Source organism: Monodelphis domestica, chromosome 8, assembly GCF_027887165.1.
Source record: "Monodelphis domestica isolate mMonDom1 chromosome 8, mMonDom1.pri, whole genome shotgun sequence".
NCBI classification, from domain to species: domain Eukaryota; kingdom Metazoa; phylum Chordata; class Mammalia; order Didelphimorphia; family Didelphidae; genus Monodelphis; species Monodelphis domestica.
The window spans coordinates 45,722,740-45,735,736 of NC_077234.1; the positions used below are offsets into that span (position 1 = coordinate 45,722,740).

Here is a 12,997-nt window from a genome sequence, read left to right on the forward strand (position 1 = left end):
TATAATAAACACATTCAAATATAAGAATATTATTATTTTATGATATAATAAATGTTTTATTATATATAATAAACCCTTTGTTATGCATAATAAAATTATATTAATATAAGATTATTTTATTATATAATAAAACTCTTTATTATATAATTTTATTTTTATTTTATTATATATAATAATTGCTTTATTATATATAATAAATATATATTTAAATAAAATATTTTGTTATATAATAAATAACTGTTTTATTATATATAATAAATATATTTAAACATGAAAATAGTATTTATTATATAATAAATAACTGTTTTATTATATATAATAAATATATATTTAAATATAAGAACCTTATTTTATTATGTAAAATAAATGTTTTTTGTTAAATATCATAAATAGATTTATTTATATTTAGACATAAGAAATCCTAGAAGTCTCCAAATCAACCCTACCCAAATGAATTCTGACCCCTATATTTCTGGTCTTTTCTAATCATGCCCTACTTTAAAATATCTCTGGCCTGGAGGGAAAGGAAGATCCCTGAAAAAGGGGTCTGCAAAGGACTGAAGCTGAAAGCCGAGCTGCATTTTGGTTTTAGGCTACATTCCTAGCCTCCGCTTGAGAAAGACTGTTTCTCCGTGAGGGCTTGTCCCCTCCTTGCCTCTGCTTCGTGCTCCTTTCTGGGAACGGACACTTGGTGCCCCCTCTCCCGAGGCCCAGACCCACCTCGTAGCCGGTGATGGCGATCTGATGCATGGAGTCGTTGACGGACTTGATGATGTCCAGGACGGTGGCCAGGGCCTCTTCCAGCTCTGCTGTGTCTTCTGAATTCTTGCTACACTTGAGCATCTCCTGAGGGAACCAGAGAACATGCGGGCAGTCAGCAGGCTCAGGTTATCCCTGTTTCTTGTGAAAACAGCCCTGGTTCCTGGACAAGATGCTGACCAAGAACACGAGGCCCAGGCCCAGCAGGAGGGAGGGAGAGTCGGTCAACGTTTGTCTCTTTGCTGAGCCTCGGAGCTCACTTCCTTAGTGCTACTGGCAGGGAAAGCAAAACCCTCTATCAAAATGGGCCTAGTTAATAGGAAAGAAATGGGAAACGTCCTTCCTACAAAGCAAAGAGCCCAGACTTTTAAAGGATAAAGAAAACAAACGTTTTAAAACTCTCTTTTCCTTCTAAAGAGACAAGGTGAGGCATTGTGCCAAGGCTGAGGAGAGAACAGGGCTGCCGTTTTCACGATGAGGGCCTCCGGCCTTCCCAGAGAGGCCCTGGAGGCCCTGATTCTGAGCAGGAAGAACTCGTAGAGGGAGCTAGGCCAGGATCTGCCTTCTCCAGGGCACGAGAGCCAGGGAGGCCCCCAGAGGTCAAGGGATGTGACAGAGCCTGCAGGCACAGCTCAGGACTCCAGTTCTGTCTCAGTTTGCTTTTTATGAGGTAGCTAAGTAGAGGAGTACATGGAGCACTGACCGTGGAGCCCCAAAGACTCGAGTTCCAGTCTGATCTCAGCCTCTTCCTAGGGAGGAGGCTCTGGTACTTTAGTGCCTGGCCCAGAGTCATGCTCCAGAAACAGCAGCTATTGCTGTTAGGATCACTGTGACCCTCTCTGGGACTCAGCATCCTCTGTAAAGTGAAGGGGACAAGTGGGGAGCCCCCACTCAGGTCCTGGCACCAAGGGAACCTCCCCTGGCTCTCTGGAAGTCTGGCCGACCTGGCAGGGCTCCTGCCCGGGCAGGCCACTGACGGGTACCTCGCTGGAGGGCAGCCCAGCGGCTGGGGCAGGGCTCAGCTCTGTGTTGATGGTTTCCAGGGCAGTTTCTAGGGCGCAGCTGGCAGCAAACAGACACTATTGGGGATGGAGACGAGGCCTCACGACCAACGCCAACAAGCACCTGAATAGGGCTGGCCCGATGCCAAACCCTGGCCCACACACGCATAGGCTGGCACTGTGGGCGAGTAGGACAAGCAGAAGTCGTCCCTGGGCACAAGTATGCGTTCCCCTTTTTTGGATTAGAAGACTGAGCCCAAACTTGCCCCAGGGTCTCCGTGACAAAGCTGGGCATCAAAAACCCAGGCCTTCCGGCTCCAGATTCAGCCCCTTTGCCCAAGTTCAAATTCTGACTCTGACGCTTAGCCACTTGGGAATGTTGGGAACACAGCCCAACTTAGATGATTCTCAAAGATTTATCTACTACGTCAGAGGGGCTGGGGCTGGTGGGACAGAGCTTCCACACAAGGAATGTCCCTGGCTAAAAGATCATGAACCCTTTGGGATTAACATACAAGGTGTCCCCAAATCCTTAAGGCACTTTTAAATAGCTTCAGACTATTTCCAGTTTTAAGCTGTTTAAAACAGCACCAAGACTTCTGGGACATTTGTATGTTTCCAGTGTAAGGCCCAAGATGCGAATTCATTGAGGTATTCTTTACAAAAAATATTGTCATTTCTGATTCTTCATAGGGAGCAATGGGATAGAAATTTATAAAATGAGAAGGTTGAACTAATTAGAGGATTCTCTGGGTTCCCGTCCAGTTCTAAATCCCACAGTCCTATGAATCCTGGACATCAGAATGGCCCCAGAAAAATCTCCAATGTGTGGCAACCATATAGAGTACAATGGTGCAAAATGGCGGCCTCATTGACTTTACCTTTAAGAGCAGCTGGTACTTTGTGATTCTCTGGACTGGTTTTAAGAGGTAAGCATCCAGGGAGAGTTTGTGGTCCAACTTGCGCTGACATTCCTTTAAAAAAAAAAAGAAAAGGAGAAAGGGGAGAGTTTAGACAAGTGGGGAGAGATCGAGCCCTTGACTACCTGTACAGGGGCTGCTGAACTGATCAGTTTTCATCATGGAATCATTCTGTTTTTCAGTCTTTGAAGTCAAGGGAAGGGAGCGGGAAATAAGGGAGAAGTGGGATGGCTGTTTCCACTGGACACCTGAGAAGACATGGGGGTTTGTCCCTAGACAGAGGCCTTTTGGGAGCAAGTCTGCCAGAAGGTGAGGGAATGTTATCAGAGGCCTGGCTCAGCTGAGAAAAGTTTATACCCTTCATGCAGTGCTAGGAAACTTCATAGTGGAGAGTAATTAGACCAGTTTTCAAAACACCTCCTATTGCCAAGGCAAACCTAGCTGATTTTGTTCCACAGCTCCATTCCCTCCTCAGCTGAAGTTTCTTTCCATAGAAACTGACAGGAATGCCTAAGTCATGACAGTGAGTCCAAAGTCAAATTTGTTTTTATCAAGGCTTTATATGTCTTCTCCAAAATATATTGGACCCTTTTAATTGAGTAAGTCATATTGGCTCTAGGATCAAATTCCTTTGAGTAGATGACAAATTCTGGGATTCTCAAATGGTTGTAATATTAATAATAACAATAAAGACATTGTGGAGGTGTAGTGGATGGAGAATTGGCCTCAAAGCCAACAAGACCTGAGTTCAAGTCCTCCTTTTGACACATACCATCTGTGTGACCTGGACAAGTGACTTATATGCTCAATAGACCAAAGGTATTTATTTTTCATCTTTACTACCAAGAGATTATAGTTATCATCTACTATCTTTACTTTGTGTGTTGTCTAAAAAAAATTGACAAGATACCTTTTAATCAAATATGCCATATTGGCCCTAGGACAAATCCCTGTGGGTAGATGGAAATATCTGGGCTTCTTTAAAAAGTGATGGTGGGGGGCAGCTGGATAGCTCACTAGATTGAGAGCCAGGCCTAGAAATGGGAGGTCCTGGGTTTGAATCAGTTCCCAGCTGTGTGACCCTGGGCAAGTCACTTAACCCCCATTGCCTAGCCCTTACCAGTCTTCTGCCTTGGAACCAATACACAGTATTAATTCCAAGACAGAAGGTAAGGGTTTAAAAAAAAGTGGTGGTGGTGGTGATGATAATGGTGATGATGATGATGGTGGTAGTGGTGGTGATGATGAAGATGGTGGTGGTGGTGATGATGGTGGTGATGATGATAATGGTGGCGATGATGGGGTGGTGGTGGTGATGAAGATGGTGGTGGTAATGATGGTGGTGGTGGTGGTGATGATGAAGATGGTGGTGGTAATGATGATGATGGTGATGGTGATGGTGGTGGTGGTGGTGGTGATGATGAAGATGGTGGTGATGATGATGATGGTGGTGGTGATGATGATGATAATGGTGGCGATGATGGTGGTGGTGGTGGTGATGATGAAGATGGTGGTGGTGGTGATGATGGTGGTGATGATGATAATGGTGGCGATGATGGTGGTGGTGGTGGTGATGATGAAGATGGTGGTGGTGGTGATGATGGTGGTGATGATGATAATGGTGGCGATGATGGGGTGGTGGTGATGATGAAGATGGTGGTGGTAATGATGATGGTGGTGATGATGGTGGTGGTGGTGGTGAGAATGAGGAGGACCACAATAAAGTAGTATAGTGGATAGAGAGATAGTTTCAGACTTAGTCATGTCTCTGACATATACTGACTGTGACTGGATAAGTCTTTACCCTCTTAATACTACAAATACTACAAACAACTCCCTACAATGTATAGATTGAGTAATAGTGGCTGTTCTGCATTGGTAGGCATTTTGGTACTAGGATCCCCTTATATCAATCCAACTACCAATTTAGGCCAAGCAAACAAAAGGCTTTTTTTTTTCAAATTTACATAGTATCTTAGAAACTACCCCCCTGTATGTCTGTCTATCTGTCTGTCTGTCTATCTATCTATCTATCTATCTATCTATCTCTCTATCCATTTGTCTATCAATTCATCTAGCCATCTGTCTGTCTATCTGTCTGTCTATCTATCTATCTATCTATCTCTCTATCCATTTGTCTATCAATTCATCTAGCCATCTGTCTGTCTATCTGTCTGTCTATCTATCTATCTATCTATCTATCTATCTATCTATCTATCTATCTATCTACCTATCTATCTCAAACACACTTCATTAAATCTTCAACAACTTTGTGAGGTAGATTGTATAGATATTATTATCCTCATTTTCCAGATGAGGATATAGTCTTGCATAGGTGAAAGAACTTGCCCAGGGTCACAGAGCTAGGATATATTGGGAGGCCAGACTTGAATCCAGGAAGGGCTTCATGAGTTGGGACCAGAGCTTGAGTCTCGGTTACTACAGTAAGAATGATGCTGGCTGGCTTAAGGCTCTCGGGGACAGACTGAGCTCTACCTGAAAGAAGATGCTGTCGCCACACTGTCGCCAGAGTGTTTCAGACCGGGGCTTATTTTGACAGTATTTTTCATAGACTTGAAGATCCTCTTTCTGAAAAGGAGGGAAAAAAAAGAAAATAACAGGAAAGATTTAGTAAATATCTTTCAGAAAGTAGATAGTTAGGCAGTCAGAATAGTTGATCAATCAACAAATGTTTATTAATCACCTACTATGTACCATATGCTGTTCCATGTGGGAAAAAAAAATTAAACCATCCCTGCTGCCAGGGAGTATTTATTCTAAGCTGATGGTGTCAAAACAGAAACTGAGGGTGAGGGTAGGAATCACTAAACCCATGTATGAGGATCCCTGCAGAGAAAACTACATACTGACATCATCCATGTTTTATTTTTATTTATTTTATTTCCCAATTACATTTTAACCTGGTTTGGGGCCTCTCTCAGGAGTGTTGCAGGCTGCATGCACCTTGGAGTCCTGTCTGTGACCTCTGTCCTAGGCAATGATATTAATTCCAGGCTAATCATTCTTTCCTGTTCCAGATAATTTCTGGAAATGTAGGGGAAGAAATATGAAAACCACTGAACCTTTTTAAAAATTTATTTAATCAATTTAGAACATTATTCCTTGGTTACAAGAATCATATTCTTTCCCTCCTTCCCTTCCCTCTCCTCCTCCACATAGCTGATGCATGATTTCATTGAGTATTACATGTGTCCTTGATCAGAACCTATTCCCATGTTGTTGATGTTTGCATTAGGATGATCATTCAGAGTCTACATCCCCAGTCATATCCCCTTGACCAATGTAATTAAGCAGTTGTTTTTCTTCTGTGTTTCTACTCCCACAGTTTTCCCTCTGGATGTGGATAGTGTTCTTTCTCATAGATTCCTCCAAGTTGTTCAGGATCACTACATTGACACTAATGGAGAAGTCCATTACATTTGATTGTACCACAGTGTATTAGTCTCTGTGTACAATGTTTTCCTGGTTCTGCTCCTCTTGCTCTGCATCACTTCCTGGAGGTTGTTCCAGACTCCATGGAATTCCTCCACTTTATTATTCCTTTGGGCACAATAGTATTCCATCACCAACATATACCACAATTTTTTCTGCCATTCCCCAATTGATGGGCATCCCCTCATTTTCCAATTTTTTGCCACCACAAAGAGAGCAGCTATGAATATTCTTGTACAAGTCTTTTTCCTTATTATCTCTTTGGAGTACAAACCCAGCAGTGCTATGGCTGGATCAAAGGGCAGACAGTCTTTTATCACCCTTTGGGCATAGTTCCAAATTGCCCTCCAGAATGATTGGATCAATTCACAACTCCACCAGCAGTGCATTAATGTCCCCACTTTGCCACATCCCCTCCAGCATTCATTACTTTCCTTTGCTGTCATATTAGCCAATCTGCTAGGTGTGAGGTGATACCTCAGAGTTGTTTTGATTTGCATCTCTCTGATTATAAGAGATTTAGAACACCTTTTCATGTGCTTATTAATAGTTTTGATTTCTTTATCTGAGAACTGCCTATCCATGTCCCTTGCCCATTTATCAATTGGAGAATGGCTTGATTTTTTGTACAATTGATTTAGCTCTTTATAAATTCGAGTAATTAAACCTTTGTCAGAGGTTTTTATGAAGATTGTCCCCCAATTTGTTGCTTCCCTTCTAATTTTGGATGCATTGAAAACCACTGAACTTTTGATATCTTTGCATGGTCTGGACTTCTTTCTATCAAGAAAAAGTTTAGCCTCTGCAGATGATGGGCCAGGACAGGTGATATTATAGTTGTTAACTACAACTTTCTTTTCTCTATACCTAATGCCACGAACCCACAAACTATTACTGTGCTTTCATAACTCAACCACAAGCAAAATGCAACTTTCTCTTTCCCCATTCTCTCTCTGTTTCTCTGTCTCTGCTTCTCTTTCTCTTTCTCCTCTGTCTATCTATATCTGTCTCAATGTTCCTTCTCTCTCCTTCTCCCTCTCTCCCATTCTCTCTCTCCCCCATTCTCTCTCTTTCTCTCCCTCTCTCTCATTCTCTCCCTTTCTCCCATTATGTCCCCCATTCTCTCTCTTTCCTTCTCTTCCATTCTCTTTCTCTCCCTCCCTCCCATTCTCTTTCCCCCATTCTCTCTTTTTCTCTCCCCTATTTCTCTCTCCCCCTCCCCATTCTCTCTCTCTCTGAGTCCCCCTGTCTGTCTCTGTCTTTCTCTCACCCCACTCCACCCCCAAAAGTGGTCTTTTAGTTTTGGCATAAAGATATCTAATGAAGGAGAAGCCCTTCCAAAGGAGTCCATTCCACGTTTGAAGAGCTCTAAGTGTCAGGGAGTTTTTAATGTGCCTCCCTGTGATCCTGGTCCTAGATATGCTCTCTGGTTAAGCAAAACAAGCCTAATATCTCTTCTGCAATTTTTGACAATCCTTCGAACACATAAAGACCATTGTCAGGCCATGTGCATCAAAGAGCGTAGGTGCTGGAGTCAGAAGACATGGGTTCAAATCCCATCTCTAGTACTCACTGCCTGTGTCCCTTGGATAAGTCTCACTGCACCTTGGCTTCCCTCGCTGTCAAGGCAGGAGGGGTTTGAACTAGATGGACTCTGGGTTACTGGTCAACAGACTGACTACAGGTTCTCTCCTTTCCAACTCTGGCCCTAAGACACTAGGCCTCCTTCCTTCCCTCAGCCTTCTCTTCTCCAGGATGAGCCTCCTCAGAGCCTCAGACTGTGGCCAACATTGTTCTTCCTTAAACGTACTCCAAGGAGTTCCTTCTGAAAAGGACCCAGGCCTACAGAGCAGACTGGAACACCCAAAATCACCGTGGAAGGTCAACAACTTCAACCCCCTCATTTTGCAAATAAAGAAACGGAGGCATATAGAAGTGCAGTGGTTTGGGGCTCCCTGGCTCCCCCGGCCTCCAATTCTCTGTCCCATCTGGAGACGGTGATTTTAACTGAGTTTAATGGTGACCTCGAGCTCACATGGAGATTCTCTTGAAGGGGCTGGTGGGTAGAGGGATAAGAGGCAGTGAGGTGATCAGGGAGACCCAAGTTCAAATCCTGCCTGAAACCCTTGAGACTCAACTCTACAGAAGGACAAAGGATGGGAGAGATCCAGGCTGGCCCTGAGTTCATGGATTGTCCTTCTCTCTTGAGTGTTACAGTTTCCAGCACCCAAATAAAAGCTCAAAAGGGATCTGAAAATAGCTAAAACAAGGAAACGCTGTTATGAGCAGGAAACACATTGGTTTGGGTTTCTCTGCTTTCTGTGGAAGGTGCTCTGGTCCACAGAGGAAGAACTGGCATCTGAATGCCGACCAAAACTCATTCTATTTCCCTTTGATTCTTCTTTGTGTGAGAGATCTCTTCCACAACATAACCATGATTGCACAAGGAAAATCCCTTTCCAAGTGTTTCCCGTCTTGGAGTGGGGAGGATGGGAGGGCATTTGGAGCTCCAATTGTTTAAAAAGGAATATTAAAAATTGTTTTTACATGTAATTGGGGAAAATAAAAGATTATTTAAAAAAGAAGAGTTCACACCAGAAATGGCCCTGCCTCATGCTAAGGACTGCTCCACCACTGCCTTCGGCTGGGTGGCCCGACTGATGCCCTGGTTCCTCTCTAAGCTTTACCAGTTCCTTCATTTTAAAAACTGGATGAGATGATCTTTGAGATCCCTTTTCACTTAAATTCTTTAAGTTTTGGCCTTTTAAACCAGGTGGTCGACAGAGCATCAGAGGCAGAAAAATGACAATGTGGAGAGTTCTATTCTCTAATCATACTTTGTGTCAGTTCTTCAACACTCCTCCTTACTTCTGAGAAAAGGGGCCACACATTTTCTAATGTTATAAAGAGGGGAAAAAATCAACCACAAACTGCTGTTGCTTATCTATGAGATCATTCTGTAACTGGCAGAATCTGGGCCTGCATCGGGCACTTGGGTAGCCCAGTGGATAGAATGCCAGGATGACTCATCTTCCTGAATTCAAATCTAATCTCTGACACTTCCCAGCTGTGTGATCCTGGGCAAGTCACTTCACCCTGTTTGCCTCAGTTTCTTCATCTGTAAATTAGCCAGGAAAAAAAATGGGCAAATCACTGCAGTATCTCCACCAAGAAAACTCCAAATGGGGTCAAGAAGCAACAGGCTGAACTAAAAATGATTAAACAACAAGGCCTGCATCACGTTCATGGCTTGGGAATAAAAGGGGGCACGGTCTAGGCACCATGATGTAAGGTTATCCTCCTCCTCCTTGGGAATATTTGCATTTGTTCTCCCATTGCTCTGGCTACTGATCCCGAATTTGCATGAGCATCTTTTCTGAAGACTGTTTTTTTTTTTTTTAAATGTTCCTGCAACTAGACAAATCCTCCCAGCACCGAGTGCTACTCCCAGAAGCATTTTTCTTCGTAAACATGGTCCCTCCCAGGAGCCAGGAAGCCTTTATTTTTTTGGTGGATGGATGTGGGTGCAGAAGTCAGGTTCTCTTTGCCCATTGTCCATCCCTTCACCCAGAGCAGAAGCTCAGTCTGCCATTCTCTGATGCCTTGAAGCAACAAATGGCCCAGGAAACCAATGTTTCCAGACTCTCACAAATTCAGATCCATCTTGGGAGCTGGTTGACGAACCGTCATCATTTTCATTCACACCATCAAACACTTCTTATGCCTATCATATGCCAGGCGTGATAGCATCGGTTATCCTGCTTTAGGACCCTGGCTTTCAGGAGAGACGTCTAATCCAACCTCTACTTGGACGTTTCTAGGATGTACGCAAGCAGAGCTTAGATTTGAACCCAGGTCGAAAAAGTTATAGATCCAAACCAAGAAGGGGCCTTGGAAGCCATCCAATTCTATCTATCCCCCTCATATTACAGACGAGAGTACTGAGGCCAAGTACAGAGAAGGGACTTGCCCCATCACCCAAGCAACCAACACGCATTTATCAAGCACTTACTTTGTGCCTAACCCAAAACTAGGCACTAGGAATACTGACCCAAAAAAGAAAACAGTCCCTTTAAAAAACCCCAGAATGGCATCATCTCCTGTTCCCTAGACACGTGCCCATTTGTTCCTGCTTAGAAGGACAGGTTTTCTGCCCTTTTTCTTTTGGACTTCTATATTTTTCAACCATTTCAACTATTATTCATAGATTGAAAAAGCTGTTTATCACCTATTCATATAAGAACATAATGGATGGACAAACCCCATCCAGTCTCCTTCCCTAAGAAGTGATGCCCCTTCACTTCAGAGATCCCAAGAATGCAAAAAGTGCGTTCAGAAGCAAAATAACTGAGGTTTCTAAGCAATTTCATGGTTTAAAAAACATGCCAGATAAAGACTTATTTCTACAATTCCTTCTCCCAACATCATAAATCATACCAGATTAGAGAAGGCTTAAAAAAGGCTTGAGAAATTTTGGAGAAAACACCTCCCTATTTTGCTGCTCCCAAAGGATCTTTCCAATAATTTCTTGCCCCTGATTCCTAGTTTTGAGTATCTTTTGTTTTTAAAGAAGGCCCAGAATTGTATTTGTGTAATTAGAATCTTCTCCCCAGGACTCCAATTCCCAGCATCCCACTTTCACATTACATCCTTACGTTTTGGAGATAAAGTTTGTGTGTAACCCCACCCCTTTCTCTTTTCCCATGCACGTGGCTGGGAAATTTTCTCTTTACTCAGGCTTTACTTTTATCTTTTTATTTCTTCTACTTTAAGTGATTATTAGTAAATTTTATAAAATATAATACTTGGAGTTATTGGATATTAAGTGTAATCTTACATATTGCTCTTTTGTAACAAGGGAAATTAGATGAGAAGACACTGTAATAAAGAGAGAAACTGCCAAAAAAGAAGATGAAAAGAATTCTTTTCAATACTCTGAAGCCTGACTGTGTTGATGATTAACTAAATCTTAAAGGACTAAAAAAATTAGTCACAGATGCTGACAATAACTTTTGAAAGATAGCCATTCCCCAACTGATAAACGGTTAAAGGATATGAACAAGTAATTTTCAGATGAAGAAATCAAAGCCATCAATAATCACGTGGAAAAAAATGTTCTAAATCCCTCTTGATTAGAGAAATGCAAATTAAAATGACCTCACACCTATCAGACACCTATCAGATTGGTCAGCATGGTAGTAAAGGAAAGTGGTAAATGTTGTAGGGGATGTAGCAAAATTGGGACACTAATGCATTGTTGGTGGAGTTGTGAACTGATCCAATCATTCTGGAGGGCAATTTGGAGCTATATCCAAAAGGTTATAAAATTTTTATATATATGTATATATATATATGTATATATATATATATGTATGTATATATAATATCCTTTGATTCAGTAATGCCACTACTGGGTGTGTATCCCAAAGAAAAAATAAAAAAGGGGAAAGGATCTCCTTGTACCAAAATATATATAGCTGCTCTTTATGAAGTGGCAAAGAATTGGAAATTGAGGGGATGTCCATCAGTTAGGGAATGACTGAACAAATGGTGGTACATGTTGGTGATGGAATACTATTGTGCTATAAGAAATGATGAGCAGGATGATTTCAGAAAGAGCTGGAAAGATCTGCAGGAACCGATGCAGAGTGAGATAAGCAGAACACTGTACACAGTAACAGCAATATGGGATGGTAATTTCCTACGAAAACTTGGCTACTCTCAGCAATTCCATGATCTGGGACAATTCTGAGGGACATGATGGGGAATGCTATCCACCTCCAGAGAAAGAATGGTTGAACTGATGGCTATATCAGCGTATTTAGTTTTATTTTGGGATTTTAGTTATATAGGACTTTGCTCTTATAACAGTGACCAATGTTTTTTGCATGTGTGTATTTTGCATGACAATAAAAAAGATGCTTTTAAAAAGAATCCCCATTTAGTCATTGTTTTAGCCTAATTCCAACTTGCTACTCAGAATGGGTGGACCAATTCACAGGTCCAACAAAAGGGCATCAGTCCCCATTCCCCCACCTCAACATTAACTAATCCAACAGTGAGGTGGGTCAGTGGATAGGGTGCCAGGCCTGGAGACAGAAGGTCCTGTGTTCAAATGTGACCTCAAACACTTCCTAGCTGTATGACCCTGGGCAAGTCACTTAATCCCCACTGTCCAGCCCTGACCGCTCTTCTGCCTTGGAACTAATACAAGTGTTGATTCTAAGACAGAAGAGAAGAGTTTTTGTAAAAAGCCGGCTAGCTCTGTATTTTGTCATCTTGTCAGTTTGCTGGGTGTGAGGTGATATCTCAGAGTGCTTTTGCTTTGTATTTCTCTTTATTATCTGCCCTGCTACTGTGTCCCCATGACTGCTACTGAACCCCAAACACCCTCCAAGGCCTCATCGTCTGCCCTCTCACTGAACTCTCAGGAGCCTGAACCTCTTTTCCAGTGGAGCTCTTTTCCATGAATTCTTTCCCCCAATTTGAGTCTGACTTTTCTTGGTTTTCTCTTTGTATTCCCAAGGCTTAGCATGCTACTCAGCAACATAGAAGCAGTTAATCAATATTTTTGGCATTCGTTCATAATTATTAATGATTTGGTTTCACAAAGCTTTAATAGATTATGATGCTTTTCAGAGAACTGCTTGTTCAGATCTTTCCTGCTTATCAATTGCAGAATGATTTTTGATCTGAGATATTTCTGTTAGTTACCTGTGTCTTGGCTCAACAGACCCTTATCAAAAGCATTTGATAATGCCAAGATGGAAACAAGATCCAACCTTGGGTTCTCCTGTCTCCAGGTGGAGGGCTCTCTCTAATTCCCTGCCAAGGGGGCACGGGGAGTGGGATGGAGTCAGCCTA

At 42.4% G+C, this 12,997-nt stretch overlaps 1 protein-coding gene across 1 annotated transcript in view; it reads right to left on the minus strand.

The window, feature by feature from the left end:
• Window positions 1–12,997, minus strand: part of MCF2L2 (MCF.2 cell line derived transforming sequence-like 2) — a 306,817-nt gene that overhangs the window by 61,847 nt on the left and 231,973 nt on the right. The window contains exons 19-21 of the mRNA XM_056808456.1: window positions 5,177–5,269; window positions 2,642–2,734; window positions 721–846 (exon numbers count right to left, since the gene is read on the minus strand). Coding sequence (XP_056664434.1) covers window positions 721–846; window positions 2,642–2,734; window positions 5,177–5,269 — 312 coding nt within the window. The remainder of the gene's footprint in view (window positions 1–720; window positions 847–2,641; window positions 2,735–5,176; window positions 5,270–12,997) is intronic.